The sequence below is a fragment of the Hydra vulgaris genome, chromosome 09 (genome assembly GCF_038396675.1).
Source record: "Hydra vulgaris chromosome 09, alternate assembly HydraT2T_AEP".
Lineage (NCBI taxonomy): Eukaryota > Metazoa > Cnidaria > Hydrozoa > Anthoathecata > Hydridae > Hydra > Hydra vulgaris.
In genome coordinates this window covers 38,234,796-38,259,000 of record NC_088928.1, presented here as the reverse complement: position 1 = coordinate 38,259,000, position 24,205 = coordinate 38,234,796, and the positions used below count along the sequence as shown (strand labels likewise).

Genomic DNA, 24,205 nt, shown 5'->3' with positions numbered 1-24,205 from the left:
ATTTTAGTTTTAACTTCTTCTAAAAAAAAACAGAAAAATAAAAACAACAAACAACAAACAAATTTTAGTTTTTAAACAATGAACAATATCATTTCCTCTTGAAACTAAAAATTTATCAGCTCTAATCGGCTGGAAGACCTTGCTTGAAAGACCACATGGAGTAAAGAAACGCTTTTAGAAAAGCCTAGAAAGTTCTTTATTAAAAAAGAAAGTGAAACGACACTAACACTATTAAATTACAGTATTCATATTTAGAAGATTAGATAAATTACAGTATTCATGTTTAGATAGTACTAAAAAAACTATTTTACCAGACATTTTATTTCTAACTTCTTCTAAAAAATGAAAACAGACTATAAAAATTAGAAAAATAAAAACAACCAACAACAAACAAACGATTATTTAAATTTTCTATTTTAAATAATGAATAACATCAATTCTTTTCCAAAATAATAATATATCAGCTCTATCTTGCTTGCTTGCGAAAGATTGCATGGAATATATAACCGCGCATTCAAAAGTCTAGAAACTACTTAAAAACTAAGAAATGGTGTATATTACAGAATACAGAACCGTAAGTAACAATACGAACAATAGGCGAAACATTAGGCGTAACTATGCGGACTATTCATTACCATACAAATATTTAGATTATTAGTTTTAGTTAATAACTAATAATATTTAATAATATTTTAGAATAATAAACAGTAATATTAAGTTTTATTATTATTTTTAAAGAAATTATATATTTGTTTTGGTAAAAATTAAATTAAATTAACTAGTTTTTACAACCAGTAATACTTTAGATAATGTTCTCTTTTTATTAAGTTTCTTCTAGCACACTTTTAATCCAGCTGTTGTTGTTAGTGTTTTAACTTTTTAATACTTTTTTTTCTTTAATATTTATTTTATTTAATAAGTTGAAAATATTTTAATTAATGCGGTAGTGGTGTAGTGGTAGAGTGCTTGCTTCATAAGTGAGAGGTTCCGAGATTGATCCCCACCATGTCCCTGGTAGTACCACACTCAACTTGTTTCTCCATGCAGCGGCCTTGTTCATCAAGGTTCGTGTTTCAGAGTTAAAGAGTTCAGAGAGGGTTATAACTAGAAGTAAGTAGTCTCTTCATCTGTAGTGACCTTTTGGGCCTATGGGAGGTGAATTAACAAACAAACAAAAAAAAAGTTAATAATATCATAATTGATTAAATTTTTAATTGTTTATATAATAAACATTCAGGGGATTTCCATAAGTTCTCAACAACATCAAGAAGAACCTAAAACCTTTTTTTATTTTTTTTTATTTTAGAAAATTAGCAAAGCCTTAAACTGAATTTTAAAGGCATTGTCATGCATATAAATAAAATTTCTGTTTCTGGACTAATCTTCGATTTTTTTTATTAGACTTATCTTCAATTTTTTTTTTTTTTTTTCCATAACTTCTTGGAATCTCTAAGTGTCCCTTTCGTTAATAAATCTAAACATCAATTAAAATGTATTGAAAAATGATAATTATATGTATTAAAGTACTTTTCTGTTTGTTCAACACAATCAGGAAACCATTTGTTAATATTTTCTTTCAGATGAAGGAACAAAATAATGTTGAAATTAGTTACAAAGAAAGTTATGTACTTTTTTTGTAACTAATTTCAACATTATTTTGTTCAAAAATTATATATCTTTGTGTTCTTTGGTGTCAAAGTTTAGACGACTCATTTTTTTTTTTTTTTTTTTAATATTGTTAAAATCCTGTCTCAACTCTATGGCTTGTAAAACAAACCTAGATAACCAAAGCCACTGCTCAGAGAAAAAAGTTTAGCATGTGCGAGGCGTTTCACTGCAAAACACGGCTGCACTTATCCCTTATTAGTATTTGATCATATACATTGCCGTACATTCTTAGAGTTATAGATTTAATACAAATATTTAAGGATTAGATTTGTCACCAGAAATTGTTATTGAAATCATAAATTTCATTATGATTTTTATTATTTCAATGACATCTAATTATAGTTTTAAATAATTTTATGATTTCAATGATGTATAAATACATTTTTAAAAAATTTTATGATTTTATTGACATATAATTATACTTTTAAAGAGTTTTATGATTTCAAATGTTATTGAAATCATAAAATTGTTTTTTTGTTTTTTTTATTTTTTTTTTATTATTATTTTATGTTATACCTGAAGCTATTAAAAATTAATGAAAATATGTTATAGTTTAAGAATAAAAGTATACATTTTTTCCTTATTTTGTATTTTTAGGCCATCGAAAGCACTACAGGGTAAGTGAAAATTATAGTATTATTTTGTTTATTAACATGTTAATAAATCTTTTAATTTAAATAAAGCTCATCATTTTTTAGACAATAAATTTGGAAAACAAATTGAAATGCGAATTGCAAAATGCTGAGCAGCATTTCCAAGTAATAGTTATATGATTCAATTATATCCAAGTAATATGTAAAAGTAGTATAAAGGTGTTTGTACCATAAGTGTTGTTGTTGTTGTTTTTTTTTAAATTATTCACCTCCCCCCAAGGTCGAGAGGGCCACTACAGTCAAGGAGGCTACTTTTTGCGGTTACAAACATGAATCTCAACAAACAAGGCCACTGCACAGAGAAACAAGTTGAGCGCGGTACTACTAAGGGCGTGATGGGGATCAAACTTGGAACTTCTCGCTTATGAGGCAAGCGCTCTACCACTACACCACCAACGCATAGTGGTGTAGTGGTAGTGTAGCTAATATCTTATGTTTGTACAATTTGTTATGTAACTAATATCATTATAAAGTTAAAGTGAGGCTAAACACAAAAGTGAGGTTTTTATTTTAAAAAAATCAAAGTTTTTTAATATTTAAAGTTTGAGTTTTTACTCTTATACATATCTGTTCAATGCAAGATTACTTAATTATAAAGTTTAAAATGAAAATTATGATTAGGTGTCAACATTTAAAATGTATAATAATAAAATTTATATTTACAAATGAAGATAAATTAATGATAAATAGTCCACAAAAAAAAGATAAAAACAGCAAATTCTAATTGGTTTTTATACAATTGATCAAAGTATAAAATAATTTAATTAAATGATATTGTAATTTAATTGTAAAAAGTTATTGTTATGTTGTTATAGCAATAAATAATTCAGTAAATTAGTTGAATAAATTTTTGTCATATCATGCATTTTGTATCTGCGTATCATTTTGGATTTTGTAGTTCAAACTGCGTTTTTATAATTTTTTTTTTTTTTGTTATCTTGCAATTTATTCTTTTGTCAGAATTATTTTTTTAAATTTGTAGTATCTCTTTTTTATATTTTTAAAAGTTCTATTATCTAATCCTTTATTTTTCTTTTTTAATTTGTAATTATCACTAGCATTGAATTTTGCATGCATTTGTCTCAAAGTATTTGATTATGTTTTTAAAGTAATATAATGCATTTTTTGACAGAATGAGGAGCAGCAACTTTTTGATGCATTGCATGCAGATTTACAAGAAAAGTTGCGAAGGATAGAAGAGGAAAGACATAATGCAGATATGCATTCAGGTGATTATTACTTTCTTTTGCAAAAAAAAAAAGTCGTTCATCTTCATGAATTTATTATAATTTTTGACCAAATTTTTTTATTTTGAAATATATAGTATTAATAATACATTATTATTTTAAACCTAAAAAATGTATTTTTAGTATTGATTAGAAATTATATTACATTGCTGATAATTTTGAAATAAAATTATCAATTGTTATTATAAAGTTGCTCAGACAATTAAAGTTGCTCAGACAAATAAATATAATAATAGACAAATTATTGAAAATATAACATCTTTTGTTTGTTCAATTTTAGAACTGTGGTGCGATGATTCATTACGGTACAGAAAAAGAAGAAAAGGGCTAGATATATTTATCCCAGATAAAAGAAAAAAACCTGTCATTGTTTCAGGTTTTCTTAAATATATTGTTTTGTTAAGTTTTTCATTACTTGATTAAATTTTACAAATTTAATTAAAAGTTTAAAAATTTTCCAAATTTTACTTATTCTGACTAAGTATAATTTTTCAACAAAGGTCTTCACATGAAGTTTGAAGTTGCTTTTTTAATAATAGAAACAAAGATGTGCACACCAGTACCTGTCAACAGTAAATGTATATAATTTTAGCTGCAAAGTATTATGGGATGTCTTGCGGGACCATAAGTCATAATAGTACACAACTCTTAGTTACAAATGAATTATATTTTAGTATATGAAATATATTCAAATGCTTTTGCATTACTCTTACCAGAGGGTCTTAAATAGGAAAAAAATTAGAGGGTGTAAAAGTTTTTTTATTCTTACAATAAAGGGGGTCCAAAATTCTACATATTTTGTTTAACCAGTTATTCTTGATAAATTTTTTTTGAAAAAGTTGAATGAACAGTTCAGTTTTAGTTATTTTGTTGTGATTGACCTTCTACTTCAATTTCTAACACTTTAAAAAATATTTAAAAACTTAAAAACTAGAAATCTTTGCAGCCTATTCTTTATGTGTAAAGTTACACAACTTTATGTTAAAATTTATGCAATTAAAATTTTGAGTGGATAATTTTGAATTAAAATGAATGAAAGTTGCGTTTAAACAAAAATAAGTGTAATCAAGTGTAAAAAATTATTTTGAATTACTGCGTTAGAAAATCCTCAGCTATTAGTTTTGTAAACTGAATTTAGATGCCAATTTAAATGAAAAATATTGCAGCAAGAAGTAACAAACTAATAAATAAATAAATCATAAAATAGTAAACAATAAAATCAAAGTTAATAAACTTATTTAGATCTCTCTAAATCTCCCAGTAATTTTTTTTTTTATTCTGATTCACTCCCAACAAGGCTTCAAGCAAAACCACTATTAAGTTGGGAGTTAGGAGAAAAAAAAGAATAGAGTTATAGAGCAAGGAAATGGTTGACAAAAGACTTAAAAAGTTGAAGGTTGTATGAGTCAGAAAAACATGAAGATGGGAGAGAGTTCTAAAGTGTTAAAATGCGGGGAAAAAAAATTGAATAAAAGAGCATGCAAGGACAGATACAGTAAAAAGATGAGACTTTGCTGAATGACAAGTCAAACGAGAATGAGTCTTAGTTGATGGAACTAGAGATAATAGCTCTTTTGAGCAGCGACCATGATAGTATTTGTAGAAAAAAGATGTGCAACTTTATGTTCAAACTTGGCAGTTCCAACTACATTTACAATTCGTTTTTGGACTTAAAAAGAATAGAATAGAAGAGAAAGAGCATCACTAGAAGAACCAGCCCAAATATGATAACAGTATTCCATATAGAGACAAATAAGAGATTTGTAGAGGTAGAGAAAGGAATCCGGAGAGAGAAATCGGCAATCATGATAAAGAGAAGCAACCTTAGCAGATGCTAATTTAGCAATCGATTATATATATGGTTTCCATGGACGGTCAATAGTAATCAATAATCTAAAAAGACGTAAAGAGGATTCATTGAGAAGATTAACAAATTTTATCATACAACGTTGCCTTTACTCAGGGTTGTTTTTGTACTTGTCTTTATTTTCATTAAATAAGATTGACTGCTCAGTAGTCATAGAAGCAGTTTGTATATACGCATCTAAAAATTTCGATAATTGTATCATTTTTCAAATATAGTTTTGCAAAACTTAGCTTTTTTTTCAACAGAAAATAAAAAAGTATTATGTGTTTGGAATAAGATACAATAACAGAAAAACTGATGTATTACATTTTTAATCAGGTTCTTTTTAATTTTTAAAACAATTGCAAATAACATTGAACTTAAGCATCTGCATGGCACTCATTGCAATCAGCTTCAGAAAAATTGTTGATTTCAAAAATTCCTCGTGGTAATATACTTAAATATCCAAACCATTGTGAAATCAAGATTCATGTAATTTAGAAATATTTCAGGAAATGTGTCATATTGTTAAAAAATTTAAAAATATAAAATAGTTATATAAAAATATAAAATAGTTAGAACCAATGATAGAAACAAATGAGACAGAGCAAAAGGGTTATTAAAAGGTTAGTAAAAAGAGCTTGAAGCTTAACTTTAGGCGTCCAAGAGATATTTAATTTAATTTATTTAGTTTGTTCAAAATTACAAGGCAACCCATTTACTTGCAAGACAGATGTCAATAAATATATTGAAAAAGAGAATGATCTGTTAAATGTCAAAAACGATTGATTGATAGTTTGGTAATACAGTAGATCATAGCAGCGAAGATCTACTTTATTTAAAATCATAATTGTTGATAAAAATACAAAAATATAACGTTTCATGTCTACAGAAGAATAAGCTAATAATTTAAAGTTTGTACTTAACTTGGAAAGTCACAATCACTTATGATGACTTTTTTTTTTAGTTGTTAAGGTGCTCCAAGAAAAACGAAGGGTCTTATCACAAAGCACTGTGGAAGAGCATTTTAACTAGGAAGTTTAAACCTCCTTCCTTACAAATGTCGCTTATCTGGTCAGAGCCAACATCGAACCTCAGACCTCTTAGTTCTGAGAAAGAGCTCAAATCACTGCACCACTTCGCATTTTCACTTGTATTTGTTGCAAATTGTTCCTATAATATAATGTAATAATGATTTCATTTAAATTAACAATCAACTGTTTTGTCAAAAACTTTCATTGAAATTAAAGTAGAAGGCCAAATATTTATAATGAAAAAAAATTATTATGTAATTCGAAATCAGCATAAAAAATCTATTAAAAAAAAGTGGTTTAACTACACAAACTCCTAAAAAAACTTAATTTTGGACCCCCTTCTCTACTAATAAGAATAAAAAAAACTTTTCTTTTTCTTTTTTAAATTGAATCAATTTTAAAACTGTTTTATAACATTGCTTATATATTATTAATATACCATACTTACTGCCAAGCTAAAATTATTATGTTAATGCAGTTAATATTTGATATAAATTTAACACATTTTGCGTAAACCTTTTTAATCATGTTATCACTATTTGTTTCATAGTAGTTTACATATTTAGATGCTAAATAAATAGTTGATAATTCTGAGTTGATAATACCCCTTATTTAGAGGCTAAATAAATAATTGATAATACCGAGAGAAATAACAACAATTATAAATAAGAAATATCTTGTTTCGAGAATTACCTTTAAAATAAAATCAAGCATGGATAATGTGACATATGGTTTTTTTTACATGCCATGTTTCATGGTGCCAGATATCGATTATAAAACCTAATTTAATAAGATATTCGCTTATAAACAAAGTTTCTGATTAAACTCTCTTTCACATAAAAAGTATGATAAACATGTTCATCATAAAGAAATTTTTATTACTTTTATAATTTTTTGTATAATATTTTAATAAATAATGTTAAAGTAATATGCGTTATAAAAACAGTTTCTATTTTGTGAAGGTGCTTTCACATGGTGTCACACTTGAAAAACTTGTATACATTTTTGACAAACTTGGAGTTTCTTTATCAAATCATCTGCAATTGGTTTCAAAACCTGTTTAATTGACTGTGAAACTTAATCACTTGAATCATTTTGTAGTGCATAAGGTTGTAATTTATTTTTAATTAATCCAGATGTGTGTTTAAAAATCAATTGTTTATTTGTAAAGATTTGATTCTCAAATACTATGTTGGTAATTAATTCAATGGTAATTGCAGCAGAGAAATCTGATTCTGGGAGAAAATTACTGTTAGAGTTAGATTGTTCTATTGAAAGGAGTACTAAGACGTTTTGAAATGCTGATTAAAGTTGCATTGCTGTTGGTCTGTTTTCCCTCTTCCATGTAATTGCAGATGGTCATATTTTTTTAACCATAACCAAAGAAAAAGAAAATCAAAAACTGAGTTAATTGTCAATTGTTTAAATAAAAAATTCAAAAATATCAAAATAAATACTCAAAATTAACACATAAAAAAACTAACAAAAAAAAATCTGAACATCGATTTTAATTTAACAAAAAAAGAAAGAAAAAATAGAGATTAAAAAAAAAGAGAAATAAGTTAGTTTGACAATAAGAAGAGCTGATCAGTTTATTAAATAAGAAGATATTTTTTACAACTTTTATTTTTTGTTATTGTTGTATCTATTGTTTTTTATCATATTTTTTATATCATATTACTCTTTTATTTTTATTTATATTACTACAATTTATTAGTAGATTGCTTATTTTGATATATTATGATATATAATATTTGTTTATATTATTGTTATTATATTTTTAATTTACATTTCTCTTTTCTTTCTCGTTTCATCTTTCTTAGCTTTTATTTAGTTTTTTTCTTATTTAATTTGATTTTATAACTTTCTTCAATATTTTTGTCTTTGTTATACTTTACTATTTGCTTAGCTGTTGTGTTATTGTTTAAACTATTATTATTATTATTATTATTTGTTACAAATCCATTTAAAAAATTTGAAAACAATTTGAAAGTATTAATTATGGTTTTAATTCTAGTAATAAATCAGTTTTGTGTGGTGTTCCTCAAGATTCTGCTCTTGGTCCTCTTTTATTTTTAATCTACATTAACAACCTGACCAAATCTCTTGCACATCAACTAATCTTATCATTCTTTATTTAAAAATGTAAATTTGGATCTAAAATGTATAGTTCACTGGTTAAATGCAAACCTAATGTGTTATAACACCGAAAAAACTGAATTAATTTTATTTTCATCCACAAGAAAAAACTATTTCTTTAAAATGTTGAAATCAAAATCAAAATTAATAATAAACTCATAAACTGCTATATCCTTTGAGAGTTATTAAATATCTTGGTGTGTTAACTTTCTTGAGCTAAAAGTATTCTTTCAATTATTCATCATTATATTGATAAAGTTGCACTTAAGAATATTTACCATGCATTATCATCTTATCTTAGCTATTGTTGTCAAGTTTGGGGTCAAGTTGGTAACTATCGCATTAACAAGTTCATCTCAGCATCGTTCCATTAGATTAATAATCTTTCGATCAGTAAAATAAAATACATACAAGTCCTTCAAAAAACTGTACATTCTAACATTTCCAGCACTAATAAAGTATGCTAATCTTCTACTTGTTTTTGACTTCTTAAGTAAAAATTTACCATCCTTCATTAAAAATTTGTTCACAAAAAGTAGACTAGTACATTCATACACTACTAGAAATATATACAATGGAAACTAAATATACCACCTTTTAAAACCCAAGAAGTATGGTTAACATACTATTGTTTATCAGTGTTTCTGCAATCAGAACAGGAGTCTTGTATTCATTTTAAGTTCAAAAAACTACATCCTAAAATACCTTTTCTCCATCTTTAACAAAATCAATTCAAAAAAGTTCTGAAAAACATTTTATTATAACTTTTAGACATTATTATCCTTACTAAAAAAAATTATTTTAATTTTGTTTTCGTTATTACTACATTTATCATCAGTACTTTTTGTTTGTTTATTTTTTTTTTAATATTATAACTGGCAAATTATGATTTTTACATGTTCATTTTTAATATATTTTCTATGTGTTTATGGTCCATGTGTTTCAATGTATGTCTTTATTTATTATTACTTATATTATATTTAAAAATTGTTGTCAGTCCATTGATCAGATTTCTGTATGAGTGACATCCTAATAAATCATTAACATATTATTATAAATAACTTTCGCTTATAACTACCATTTTAATGTTTATTATTATTATTATTATTTTTTCATTGTAATTGTTGTAAACATACTTATTATTAGAATTACTATAGTTTGTATTAACTTTTTAATTTTATATTATTATTGTTATATATTATTGTTATTATCATTGTTTTTATCATATAGTGATTATAACAATGATCACTATTATTAAAACTGTAAAGGTTATAACCTTATTGAAAAACCCAGATTACCAGGGTCCCAAAAGATTTTTCAAGAAACATTAAAATAGTGCATCTTGCAGGTATTGAAAAAAATAGTTCATGCTGAATTTTACATTTTCAATAAAAGTTAAAAACATTTAAAAAAATTTTTTTGTGAAATATTATTCTTAAATGAATATAAATTGTTTTATTGGAAAAGATGAAAGAATAATTTTTATTAGGGATAGCAGCTGTAAAAGAAAGAAGCAAATCATGGAGTAGATTGAGGGTTTTTTTAAAATTAGCTAGAGGGAATAAAAGTTTTTATTCCTGTTTTTATACAATAGTCCACAAAATGACAAATGTACGATATAAATAGTTAATTAAGTTATAATTTTTTTTTAGGTCCATACATTATTTACATGCTAAAGGAATTAGAAATCATGGATGATTGGGCTGCTATACGTAAGGTACATCTTTTTATAAAAATTTTCCAAAATTATAAAATCTGTGATATGATGAAACAGTTGTATGTTTTATAGTGTTTTAAATTACCTTGAAAAATATCCAGCTTTTTAAAACAGGTTTTTAAAATTCATTTTTTTATTAGGCAAAACTAGAACTTGCTGGCAGGAATAATGCAGGTTGTTTTTTTTTTTTGTTTTTTTTTTTGTTTTTTTTATATCATAGTTTTACATTAGGGTGACAATTTTTTTGCAAAAAAAAAAAAATTAATATTAGTGCTAGATGGAGAAATCAGATGATTTCACAATTACTATTATTTCACGATTTTCTTTGTTCATTGTCACTATTTTTTTTACTATTCCTGAATTTCAACACAAGGATGATCTTTTCTTAGGAATTATTCCAAGTAACACAGGTAAAGCATCTGATCCGGCTTTATTAATTCAAAATTTATTAGAATATTTTGAAGTTTCAAACCAAGTATTTGCTGTGTGTGTTGATACTACAGCAACCAAAACTGGTAGGAAAGAGGATGCAATTATAATATTGACAAGAGTATTTCAGAAACCTTTATTGTGACTATTATTTTAAGCATGAGACTCCTGACATAAGTAAAATTAATAAACCACTTCCTGCTTTAGTAAATGAAAATACTAAACTTTGTGAACTTGTTTCCTGTAAAAGCTAGTTTCTTTTTGTCATTTTGAACGTAAAAGAATCAAAGATTTGGTTGGATGCTTGCCAGAATAAAGGAGGTTTAGACTCGATACTCTTGTACAAGAAATTTTTATTAAACACCTCAGCGTCACAAATAATTGTTCTGAAAGAAACATTGGAGTGCAAAAGTTTGTAAACTCTTCACATTCTGAGGATCAGAGACAAAATGTTTTGCTAGCTGAAAATCGAAAACAGATTTTAAAGAATGTTTATCAGAAAGATTTTGTTAATTTGAAATAGACATTTTTATTTATTGTATTGTTATAAATGCACACTTATTTGTTTAACTTTTTTGTTAGTTAACTCAGAATAAAGTTGATAATACTAATTTTATAAAATAGTAATTATACAAACTAACATATGCTTTATTACGTATATTTGTTAGTATATATTGGCAAAAAATGATATTTATTCAAGTTATTGAAAAAATACATCTACCAGTTCCAATGATCCTAGTAAGCTAAAAATTTTATTATAAGCTAGTATATAGTTAGAGAACAGATATTTACACCATATTTGCATTTTTTTGAAAAAGTGCAAAAAAGTGTCACCCTACTGTACATACTCTTTTCTAATGTTTAAAACAAGAAACTTTTATGTTACAAAATAGTTTGCAGTAATGAAAAAATATTTCTATATTATATGTTCTAGTTTCCACTCGAACTGTGTTGTTATCTTTTCTTCCTTATACACTTTTGTTTGAATGATTCTCATCAGATCTTTTAACTATTAAACTTCTTCTTTAGAGTCAATGACAGATGATCCATTAATAGTTGCTCGTTATGAAGATGGGAAATTTTTCTATAAAGGAGACTGGTAAGTAAGTTTTGAATTTTTAAATCAAAATAAACAATTATTAAAAAATCTAGATTAATAGTATCTACATCAGAGAATCTTTAATCTCAAAATACTCTTTAATACAAAATAACTTTTCAGAGTCTTAAATTATTCTTATATCTATATTAACATTATAGTTGCACTATTCATTCAAAAACCAGTCAGCCCTCGGAGTTAGGAAAAATAAGGTTGGTAATAATTTGCTGACCTTAATCTGAGTGAGGTCAGCAGAAAAATGTAAAACAAAGGTTTGGCTATAAAACATAAAAATGAAGTCGGCGATTATTTGCTGACCTCAAACAGGTCAGGTCAGCAGTTAGGTTGGCATTACCAAATGCTAACCCTAATTAAGAGGGTTGCCTAATTATGTATGTCATTATGATAGATAATGTCTGAAGAGACTCCTAGGGTTATTGAGTTTTTCAAACTTCATAGATACTGTTTAAGAACTGCAACAATCCTTAAACTTTTAGAATTATATATATATATAGAATTATATAGAATTATAAGGTATCTTGAAGTTTATTTTCTGATTTCACTCCTAGATTTTTTTCTGCTGATATGGGTAAAGATAGTTAAGAGTATGGTAAAGGGTTTACCTAGACACTAGTGAATAGTAAAACAATACAAGACTTGTAAGTTGACTTTCGCAGGATTCTGCAGCTTGATGTTCTTGATAAAACCTCTTGAGCCGAACACTCTTAGTGTAGCATGTTCCCAACAACTAAATTGGTAGAACTTCATATCAATAGCTTTGACAAAGTTAAAGTTTTACAAAATTTTTGTCCGCAATATGTTTTTTCCTGTTTATTAATTAATTTTGATGATTCTAAAAATGTGAAAAATTTTCTGCATCATTAATTGTTTTCAAATTAATATTTTTAGTACCAACCAGAAACTGAGCACCCATACATTGTTAACATTTCTCACAAAACATTTCACGAGGGTTGTTAGTGTGCTTCTCTCACAGCCTAGGCTTGAATGAGTAAAAAAAAGTTATCTATTATTATTTATTAATAAATAATCATTGAAAAATCGAAGTGGGCAAGACCTTTGTTACATTATGTTATAATTTTTTATTGTTCAAAGTGAATGATTTCTGTGAATTTAGTAAAACATTTATTGCTATTTTTTTTTTTTTTTTAAATTTATTAATACTATTTAGGCCAAATATTGGTGAGTCATAGACTGTTGTCTAAATCATGTTTCAATGTGAAACACAATTTAGATAACAGGAAACTGGAGTTTAGTTTCATCAATATTTTTAAAAGTGCTTTTTCTGCACAGTATGCTATTAAAAAAGTGGCCACCTTGGCCTTAGGGAGTAAAGTAACATTACAATAATAAAGTGAAGATGCTGAGAAAAATTTTATTGAGTTGAGCAAGCGAAGTTAGCATTGACAAGCCAAAAAGTCTCTTTATTACTCTCTGTTTAACAAGTGCTTAACTAAATCTTGTTTTCTTTGTATACCAATAATTTGTAGGCCAATTTTAAATAGATTTAAATAATAATTTGGTCAAGTAGTACCCTTATGTTGATTTTTGTTATTATTTCTTTTGGTAATGTCTTGTATTAATATATGAGTTTATTTAATAAATGATATTAATAAAATATTTTTAATAATTTATGTTTTGCTTTTGCTTTTTGTCTCATATATTTTGCTTCTTATTTTTTTATTTCATGAAATATTTGCTTTTTATTTTTTTATTTTATTATTTGCCAAATAAACACAAACTGTTTTATATTTTTAAAAAAAGCTAATTTTATGTCATTGGTTCCCTAAATAATTGAGTGTGCTGAAATATATAAATTAATGGTTTTAAAGTTATTTTTATTTTCTGTGTTTCCTAAGCACAAAAGCATTTGAGTCCATTTTATTTCTTTCTTAATTAAGTTTGATCATTCTTGAATGTTTTTTTGTGAAAATGCTTGACATTTTAAAAATAACATGATAATATTTGATTATTCATTTTATTGATCGACTAGATTCTGTTGTTTTAAAATGGATAAAGAGTAATTGCTACAACAGTAAAATAATTAATTTCAAAAAGTTTTATTCCATTCATTTAGTTTTCAAAAATTTGTATTCTATTCATCTAGGTCTCAAAAAGTTTAATTTTGTTTATCTAGGTTTCAAAAAGGTGAAAAGGTTTTGCTGGATAATAGCATTGATAATCCAGTTGTGTAAGTTTTTATTTTTTTGTATGCTTTAATACATTTTGATTTTTTTGTACTAGTATACAAGGGATGTAAAAAGATATCACTTGTGTCCTTAATGACATAAAGAATGTGTCTTTCATCCCTTAAATAATGTTACATCCCTTAACTTTACATCCTTTTAATAATGCTTTGAAAACGAATCAAGAAAAAATCGTTTTTTTTAAAGGAAAGTTTTTCTATTCACTTGGCTGATTATGCTTCTAAGTTATTTAATTTTAAAAGTTTTAAACAGTTAAAATACAAACGTAAAAATTTTATACTTGGAGATGTTGTATTACCAAGAAGTTTTTTATCCATCACCTGTATGAGAATCCTTTTCAGAATATGATGCTGACAACTAATTAATTGTTTGCTAATTTGCAAAAGCAGGCCTAACTTTTAAGCTGCAAAAACAGGCCTAACTTTTATCTACTTATTTATAGATTGTCAAAAAAAAGATTGGGCATAATTAGTCGCAACCCAATCATGAAAATTGAATTCTATAAAAGGAAAAATAAGATATATATAACTAGTTGTAAAGAATGTAATATGACCATGAGAATAAAAAGAACATTAAATAAGTATGAAATAAATAAGTATAAAAATAAATAAGAATAAAAAGACATTATAAAAAGAAAAAACCTTATAACAAGAAATATGAGGAAAAAAACCTAATTACAGGAAGTTAAGAATGATTTGATTAGCTGGGGTTATCTTTTTCCAGATATTTACAGAAATCCGGATTTTTTTTTCAATTTATAGTTTTTCCGCATATCCAAAACGTTTTCCATACATATAAAATTAGGTATATATTTTTTGTAATATATTTGTTTTTAAAGCTTTTTCACTCATCACTCATACAAAAAATAAGAAAGTTTAAAAAAAATTGGCAATAACTCAGCTAAAAGCAAAATTAAGAGGAAAATAAGGGAAAATATGTTCCGGATCTTTTTGAAAAAATATATTTCCGAATGTTTTTTGAAAAAAAAATTTTTTAATGTTTTTGAAATATTTCCTTTATATGAAAAGAACTTTTAGAGAAACCCAGCATGCGTTTTGAGAGTTTTTGATATGTTAAAAAAGTTTTATAATACTTTTGAAAGTTTTAATAAACATTTTATTTCAAATACATTTCAGAAAAGTATTTACTGTAATAAAATTCAAGATGTTGTATTGTTTATTCAGTCTGCACAATTATGTTATATATTTATGTTTTTTTTTTTTCGTTTTTTTTTACAGTGCCACTATCACTGGAATTAATACTGTAGAGGTAGATCATTATCACTTTTAAGTTTTGATTGATTTTTATTTAAATTAAACTATATATATATATATATATATATATATATATATATATATATATATATATATATATATATATATATATATATATATATATATATATATATATATATAAAAGATGTCAGAATATATTAATATATATTCTGGCATCTTTTACTTTCTATCAAAAATACTTAAATTGTGTGATCTTGTTTATCTATTAAATTGTCTATTTGTCTGGAATCATAAACAAGTAAACCTCCCTCCGTCATTCTCCAATTTCTTTACCTCTAAAAAAAGTTCTTGTTATTACCTTCCATCTTTTAGTAACTTTAAATTATCTATCCCAAATCGTTGTTCCGTAAAATACAGTGATAATTCTATTACAAAACAATGCATAAAACGCAAATAATTTACCTCTTCATTTTCGATAACTCAACACTCTTTCACAATTTAAAAACCGTCTTTTCGACTATTTGTTAGAAAAATACTGTATTTAAAATGTTAGGCTCATTAATAGATTACTATTGCTATTGTTATTATCAATTAGTATTATATGTGATGTTAATATTACTTACATTTTATTTACATTTTTATTACCATCATTATTTCCTATTAATATTGTATAATATTTAGCTGTGATATTTTTTATATTATTATTACTATTATTATTATTGTTATTATTGTTATTATTATTGATGTTATTGTTGTTATTTTAATTATTATTATTATTATTGTTATTATTTGTATAAATATTATTTTTATTACTATTACCATTACTATTTTAATCGTTGTCATTAGATGTTCACCTAATGTTAGTAGTTTACACTATTTGTAAACAACTATGAAATGTAATGCCAAATATTTCAGAAATATATTGATTGATTATGAAAAATAACTTAACTTGATGAGTTGGCAGACAATCTTAGCTCGATGTTTTTTGGAAAGTCATGTATTATGTTAGGTAGATGGATAGAATTACCATGTACATCACTTAATTTATTATCAAGCTTGCAGTATCGTTGGAATGAATTTTGAATAAGATTAAAAGTTAAATCAAGGTAGTTAACAATTTTAACATTGCAATTAATAGAGATATTGAGATTGTTATGTTTGAAAACTTGAACGACATGCTTTTTTATTTGCTCCATTTGATGGCCGTTTTTGTTCTTAACTACAGCTAAACTGTCATCTCGATATAAACCCAAATCATTTTTGTTGTAGAACTATGACAGTTGATCTAAAAGAAAAATCCCAACTAGTTCGCAATTTTCCACGCCATTATAGGCTCTTATGGTGATATCAAACAATTCTGCTTCCTTTTTAATCCATGATATGGCGTTGTTAAAAATGAAAGATTTTCTTGCATGGCGTATAATAGATTTGCTTTGCTTGTCTATTAATATATGTTGCTCGGCAAAGGTAATAGCGTTATTAAGTATGTTTTTATCAACTGGCGGATAAAAATCAAAATGTCAAATACTAGGATAAGTACATTTAGTGTTGACAATGTTTATAAGAGTGTATGTAATAATAGTAAGAAAATAATACGAATTCTCTTAATACAATTAATAGTTTATTATTAAAAATATTCGCTTTATTATGGTTCCAAGATTCGTCAGCTCGTAAAGTTATACAAAAAATTTTTTTACATGTTAAAAACAGTTTAAAATTAGGTGACGTCAGCAGTTGAGTAGCTTCTTTCTTGTTTACATAAAAATCAAAAAAACGAAGTCCAAAATTTTGCTTTAACAAACTACCCGTTATCTAAATTAATTCCGAAATTTATAGGTGAACATTGGTACCTTGTTCCAATGTTCACCTTTAAATGGCGGAATTATTTAGTTATTTAAATGTTTAATAAAAATGGGAACATTATATGCCAACTAACACGTATTGCAAGCTTAGTTGTTAATAAACGGTCCATAAAAATCAACAAAATTTAATCAGATTCTCTTAACCTTCCTGCTGTATTGTTACCGTGGATACCATCACTATCCCCGAAACTAGGAAAATATTTTGGAAAGCTCGCTATAAAGTAGTCTTCAAATCAAATCCAAATATAAGAACATTACTAACATCAAAAAATGAAACTAAATTACCACATAATAGTCAACCTGGAACTTATTTAATTGAATGTAAATGCTCAAAGCGATACGTAGATAAAACAAAATCAAATTAGGACTCGAATTCAAAAATATCTAAAAGGTTTAAACTAAGGGAAACATTACCAGTCTGCAATAGCCACCCATAATAAGTTTTGTTCCCAAGAAATAAATTGGGAAAATGTAAAAACAAGTGGAGACAAAAAAGTTTGATCAAAAAGTGCGCGTAGTTCTTGAAATACAGAGGTACCAATCTTGTTTATCTTTAAATGGCGGAATTAATTTGGATAACTGACAGTTTGTAAAACAAAATTTTGGACTTAGTTTTTTACACTTTTACGTAAACAAGAAAGAAACCACTTAACTGCTGACGTCACTTAATTTTAAACTGTTTTTAACGTTTAAAAAAAAATTTTGGTCTAATTTTACGAGCTGATGATGCTGGTAACCATAATCCAGCAAAAAATTTTATTGATAAATTATTAATTGTATTAAGAGAATTCGTATTATTTGATGTTTTCTTACTTATATATATATATATATATATATATATATATATATATATATATATATATATATATATATATATATATATATATATATATATATATATATATATATATATATATATATATATATATATATATATATATATATATATATATATATATAATTTATATATATATATGTATATATAAATTTATATATATATATAAATTTTTTTATTAAAATTTAAAGAAACCTCATTAGAAATATTTATTTAGAAATCTATATGCACATATGGGATGGGGTTGGTAGGGACAGTAGGAGAAAGGCGTCTGCAAAACGCGAACGAAAGGGTATGGGGAAGGGGGGAGAGATTAAGTTTAAAAGTACGTACGCATAAATTTAAAAAAATATTCTTAGTTAATGCTTCTTTTTCTAATTTATCACAATTAACAAGTACTTAATATTAGCTAGATGTTTTTTCATAAGTAACCAGATGTTTTTGATTATATTATTATTTAAATAGACTTATTATTTTTACTCATGTCCGTTTTGTTTTGTTTTTAATTTTGCTTTTTAATTCAAATAAAGGAAAAAGGGGGGGAGGGTATATGAAAACGTACGTACTTTTTTTTTTTTTTTTTTTTTTTTTTTTTAAGGGGAAGGGGTCTAAAAGCTACGCATGGCAACAGGAGGAGGGGAATCAATTTTTTCAAAGTTTTTGGCCTACGTACTTTATGTACGACCCTTTACTTAGGTAAAAATCAGTGGAAAAGCTTTTTTAGTTAAGAAAAAATGAGTCGAAAACCTTAAAAAATTTAGCAACCCTGTATTGATCCCGAAATTGTAACCCTTAATAACTTTTCAAATGTGTATACTATTTATTCTTCAATCAAAAAAATGTTTTTATTTAGCTATGGGTTAGCAAAAGAGAAGGCATTAAATGCAAATTATCTATTGCACAGTTTCAAAAAGGAAAATACATAATGCGACGAACTGTTCCTGAGGAACTTACGTAAACAGTATTGTTTTTAAATGGTTTATCAAGAAATGCTTTCGATGTGGAACTTTGAAATTGGTAAATTGTTGCAGTGCTATTGATTATTTTTTATTCAAACCAATATAAATACTGTATATATTTATGTAAAAAAATTTAACTAATTATTAATTAGGTTTAACCTTGTTTGGATTGTTTTCATATAAATCGATATATTTATTATTACGTTGTGTTGTTTGTTTTTCCCCTTGGACTGCTACTAAAACTAAAATTACAACAAAAAAACGGCTTTATAACCAATGTTAGATTTATGTTAGCAAAATTGTTTTAAACTTGAGTCTAATTTACTGTTTAATGGAGAGGAATCTTATTGTGTAAAACATTGGCTAATTGACAATTGATATCTAAACAAAAAAAACAATATTTGTTACAGAAGTGTGAAAAAGAAACAACGAACGCAACTTAATAACCGGAAAATTTGCATATATAAATAGAGCACTAGTCAAATGTAGTAGGTTTAGGTTGAAAATTTGACTACTTCAAAAATTTTAGTTTCATGATATTAAGGGATGGTAAACTGACTGATCTATGAAGAGAACGAATTGTTTGGCGTACTAAACTAAAATTCTGACTAAAAAATTGACTTTTAGGGAATTAGGGCAAATTTCCTTCCTCCCAAAGAAAAATTGTCACATACAATTTTTTTATAATTTTTTTTTTAACTTTCTTAAACAATAAGAAAATTAATTAATAGAATTTGTAGAAAAACTACTTAAGTGCTTATGAAAATGTTTTTGATAAAGTTTAAATAATTATTGATAATTTATGATATTTTTATTTCTAACTTCAAAATATTTTGTATTAATGTTATATATATTTATATATATATATATACAGGGTTCCCACTCGGCATGCAAAGCATGCAGTTGTTTACACAGGCATGCAAAGCATGTAAAAGCATGCATTTTTGTTAATTAAGCATGCAAAAACAAAAATAATCAATTTTCAAATTAAGTTTCTAAAATTTCATTTTTTTTAAAAACATTACAGTGTAGTTTTTGTATAAAATTTCATTTGAAAAGAAAATGTCTATTAATAAACAATGTTTTGATATTATTTACATTTTATTAATCATAATAATTTATACTATTAAATTTATTTAAAACTGCTTTTTGTTTGAAATATTTTGGTTAATTTAGATTTTCTAGATTTAATACAAACTAAAATATATAAATGGGTAAGACCACTTACCAAAAATCTTGGGAAAGTAGATTTAAATGGGTGACAGGTGTTGACAACAATTTAAGTTTAGCTCATTGCATTTGTTGTAAGACATTTTTCAGTATATCTGCCAGTGGCATTAGTCAACTTGTGAAGCACGATAAAGGTAAAAAACATGTTAGCAAAGATCCTTGTAAAATATCAAACAACCAAAAGCAGTTCAATGAATCAGTTAGACTTTCAAATGTTGGATGTTTGAATGTCCATATAGACGATCAGATCTCTCAGGCAGAAATTCTGCAAGCTTTACATGTTGTCAATTGTAATTATAGTTTCAAGTCAACAGAAAATGACAATGCAAGATTTACATCTATGTTTCCTGATTTTGTTGTGGCAAAGCGTTACAAGCAAGGTGAATCAAAAATTAAATATCAAATACAATTTGGAATTGCCCCTTATGTTAAAAGTATGTTAAAATCTGATATTAAAAAAACACCATTTACTTTTAAGTTTGATGAAACAACAACTAAGCAAATAAAAAAACAGTATGATGGGTATCTCCAGTATTGGTCAAACAAAAAGGGAGAAATTGTAACGTCATATTGTGGTTCTCTGTTTATTGGTCATTGTGACCACAACCAACTAGTTGATCATTATTTTAAATTTGAAACTGACTTGGAGTTGGATTCTGCATATCTTTTACATGTTGGGATGGATGGGCCAAATGTTAACAAAGCCTTTGAAATGAAGTTATCACTGGATTTGAAGAAAAAGTCTGAAAATATTTTTATTGAGCTTGGTACATGTAACCTTCATAAAGTCCATACTGCTTTAAGAAAAGGCATTAAAAAGCTTTCCTTTGATTTAGATGAACTTTTTATTGATATTCACTTTTTTTTTAAGTTGTCTAGTGCCAGACGAGAAGATTATGCTAATTTAGTCGATGTAACTAATTTGGTTGCTGAGTTTGCCAATAAACATATAGAAACCCGATGGCTTTCTATGAAATATGTTGCTGTTAGGATTTTGGAACAATGGGTGAACCTTAAAGAATATTTTTTAACATTTCTTCCAAAACAAAAAAACTTTAACGCTTTGTTTAAAACAGATAGATACAAAAGAATTTGTGAAGCTCTACACAATCATATTCAGACTCAAGGATATTTAGGTTTTTGTGCTTTCTCAGCACAAGATTTTGAAGCATTTTTAGTACAATTTTAAACAGAATCTCCAATGATTCTCGTGCTTTATCCTGCGATGTGTAAGCTATTAAACTCTTTACTTCAAAAATTTATTCTTCCAAAAAAATTAAAAAATGATAATGGAGAGTTCAAGCCGCAGCCTGAAATTTTAATGATTGATTTCTGCAAAATTGAAAACCATAGAAAATTAAGTTTAATTGAATTAGGAACTAAAGTCAAATTGCTGTTGAATGGAGCTGCTCTACCTAATTCAGTAAATGAAAATTTTAGGACTGAGTGCAAAGAGTTTTATATTGCCTCTGCATCATATTTACAAGAAAACTTACCTTTTCATGTTTCACTTTTAAAGCATGCTCAATTTCTTCATCCAAAAAAGCGTATTGCTCCAGGTGCAACAAGTGCAATATCTAATTTAGCATTGAAAGTCGCTTCAGTTCTAGAAAAACAACTTGGCCCGGTTTTTCATCTAAATGATATTTCTTCAACCAAAGAATCACTGTGTGATAAAGTTAGAGATCAATGGTTGTCTTATCAGAATGAGGTAATCCCAGAACACTTTTATATAAATTCACAACTACCTACTACATCTGTCGCTCAACAGCAAACATCATATTGGTCTTATGCTTTTAGTACTTGTTATTTAAATAGTATAAGCAAACAATCCAAATATAAGCGAATAGATAATTATTGGAGTCAAGTGGGCACTATATGTGATGAAGCAGGCAATTTAAAATTCCCTCAGCTGCTTGAACTTGTTAAGTGTGTTTTAACTCTTAGTCATGGCAACAGTTCACCCGAAAGAGGATTTTCTATAAATAAGAATTTTATAGAAGGTCACAGTACCAACTTAAAAGAGGACACTATTGTTGCATTGAGATTAGGTATGGTTTAAATAACAATAGTTTTATCTTTTTCTTTTTTAGTAATATTACAACATTTTATGATAAATAGTTCGATTTATTGCAATACTTTTTTAGTTAAAGATGAACTTTATCAAGTAGGTGAAGTTATGAATTTTCAAATAACAAGTAACTTAATTAAATGTTGTAAAGAGTCTCATCAAAGATATAAAGTTTATTTGGCTCAGCGAACTAAATTATTAAAGGCTGAATCAGAAAAGGTAAAGCAAACAGAGTTGCTGGCAAAATCTTTACAACAGCAAAAGACAGATCTAGAACTTATTGAAGCAGATATAAGGTATATTGTTTACCATTGTTTTAATAAAATTAGTATATTTTATTTATATTATTGTTTGAATTTAGTCATTGAATAAAAACGAAACTAATAGGACTTTTATTTAACAAAATATTTAAATTTTATTACATAAAGGGTATGCAAAGTTGGGATCGAGGTTGCAAAAACTGCTGTTGATGAAGGTAATGGAAAACTACAACAAGCACTCCTCAAAGTAAAGTTAGATAGAACTGTATGCCAAACTTCACAAACTATGAATGACATGGGAATAAAGCGTAAAAGGGAATTACAAATAAATCTTGACAATTTAGAAAAAGAGAAAAATTTAGTGAAATAAAGTTCTAATGAAAAAACATTTTTTTCATAACTTTTTATGTTATTTTTTATCAAACTTTATAAATTTTGGAACATATAATATATTATTTAATTATATTAATATACTATAATACTAAGTACATTTGTTTTGAGTCTAAAATATAAAAGAAACCTGTTTTAATGAAAGATAGTTATTAAAACTAAAAGTAAACTTTAACAGTTATTGTTGTTAACATGAGTTTGTGTTGAGTGTTATGTGATGACTAAAATTTTGTTGTCTTTGTTATATATATATATATATAATATATATATATATATATATATATATATATATATATATATATATATATATATATATATATATATATATATATATATATATATATATATATATATATATATACATACTTTATCGTTAATTTTTTCTTTTTTGATTTTCCCTAGAATTTGAACTAATTCCAAAGTAATGAAAAATATGTTTTCTATGATAATTTAAAAATAATAAAAATTTACAATATGTTTTTGCAGCATACTTATATTTTAGTATGAGGTTTTGTTGATAATACTTCAAGCATTTATATACAATTTAAAATTGATTCTATACTCATCAGTTTTAAGTTTCTTTTATATCTACTATCTACTATATATATAAAGGGCAATGTGTGTGTGTGTGTTTGTTTGTTTGTTCTCTATAGAAATCCGAACCGCCGGACCGATCTCGATGAAATTTGGCATGGGGGTAGTCCTCGAGGGGGAGAAGGTTCTTAGCTGGGTTTTGACCCCGTACCCCGATCCCCGGGGTCAAGCGGGCCCAAAAATAAGCCCCCATGACCCCGGGGTTAGGGGGGACCATTTTTTGGGCCCATTTTTGTGTACAGATATCAGGTAAGCCAGTTTAAATATTGGCCCGGGCAACGCCGGGTAACTCCAGCTATCTTATCTTCTTATCTTATCTTAATCTTCTTAATATATATAAAGGGCAATGTGTGTTTGTGTGTGTGTTTGTTTGTTTGTTCTCTATAGAAATCCACCGATCTCGATGAAATTTGGCATGGGGGTAGTCCTCGAGGGGGAGAAGGTTCTTAGCTGAGTTTTGACCCCGTACCCCGATCCCTGGGGTCAAGGGGGCCCAAAAATAGGCCCCCCTGACCCCGGGGTCAGGGGGACCATTTTAGGGCCCATCTTTGTGTACAGATATCAGGTAAGCCAGTTTAAATATTGGCCCGGACAACGCCGGGTAACTCCAGCTATCTTATCTTATCTTAATCTACTATCTTCTATATATATAAAGGGCAATGTGTGTGTGTGTGTTTGTTTGTTTGTTCTCTATAGAAATCCAAACCGCCGGACC

At 26.4% G+C, this 24,205-nt stretch overlaps 1 protein-coding gene across 1 annotated transcript in view; it reads left to right on the top strand.

Moving 5' to 3' along the window:
* The window catches only part of LOC100197484 (breast cancer metastasis-suppressor 1-like protein-A), a 48,660-nt gene extending 29,516 nt beyond the window's left edge, over positions 1-19,144 (top strand). Inside the window, exons 6-15 of the mRNA XM_065805624.1 lie at positions 2,266-2,285; positions 2,367-2,426; positions 3,454-3,550; positions 3,849-3,944; positions 10,240-10,304; positions 10,445-10,478; positions 11,763-11,832; positions 13,985-14,038; positions 15,293-15,323; positions 18,840-19,144. Coding sequence (XP_065661696.1) covers positions 2,266-2,285; positions 2,367-2,426; positions 3,454-3,550; positions 3,849-3,944; positions 10,240-10,304; positions 10,445-10,478; positions 11,763-11,832; positions 13,985-14,038; positions 15,293-15,323; positions 18,840-18,944 — 632 coding nt within the window. The 3' untranslated portion in view covers positions 18,945-19,144. The remainder of the gene's footprint in view (positions 1-2,265; positions 2,286-2,366; positions 2,427-3,453; positions 3,551-3,848; positions 3,945-10,239; positions 10,305-10,444; positions 10,479-11,762; positions 11,833-13,984; positions 14,039-15,292; positions 15,324-18,839) is intronic.
* The last annotated feature ends 5,061 nt before the right edge of the window (positions 19,145-24,205 follow it).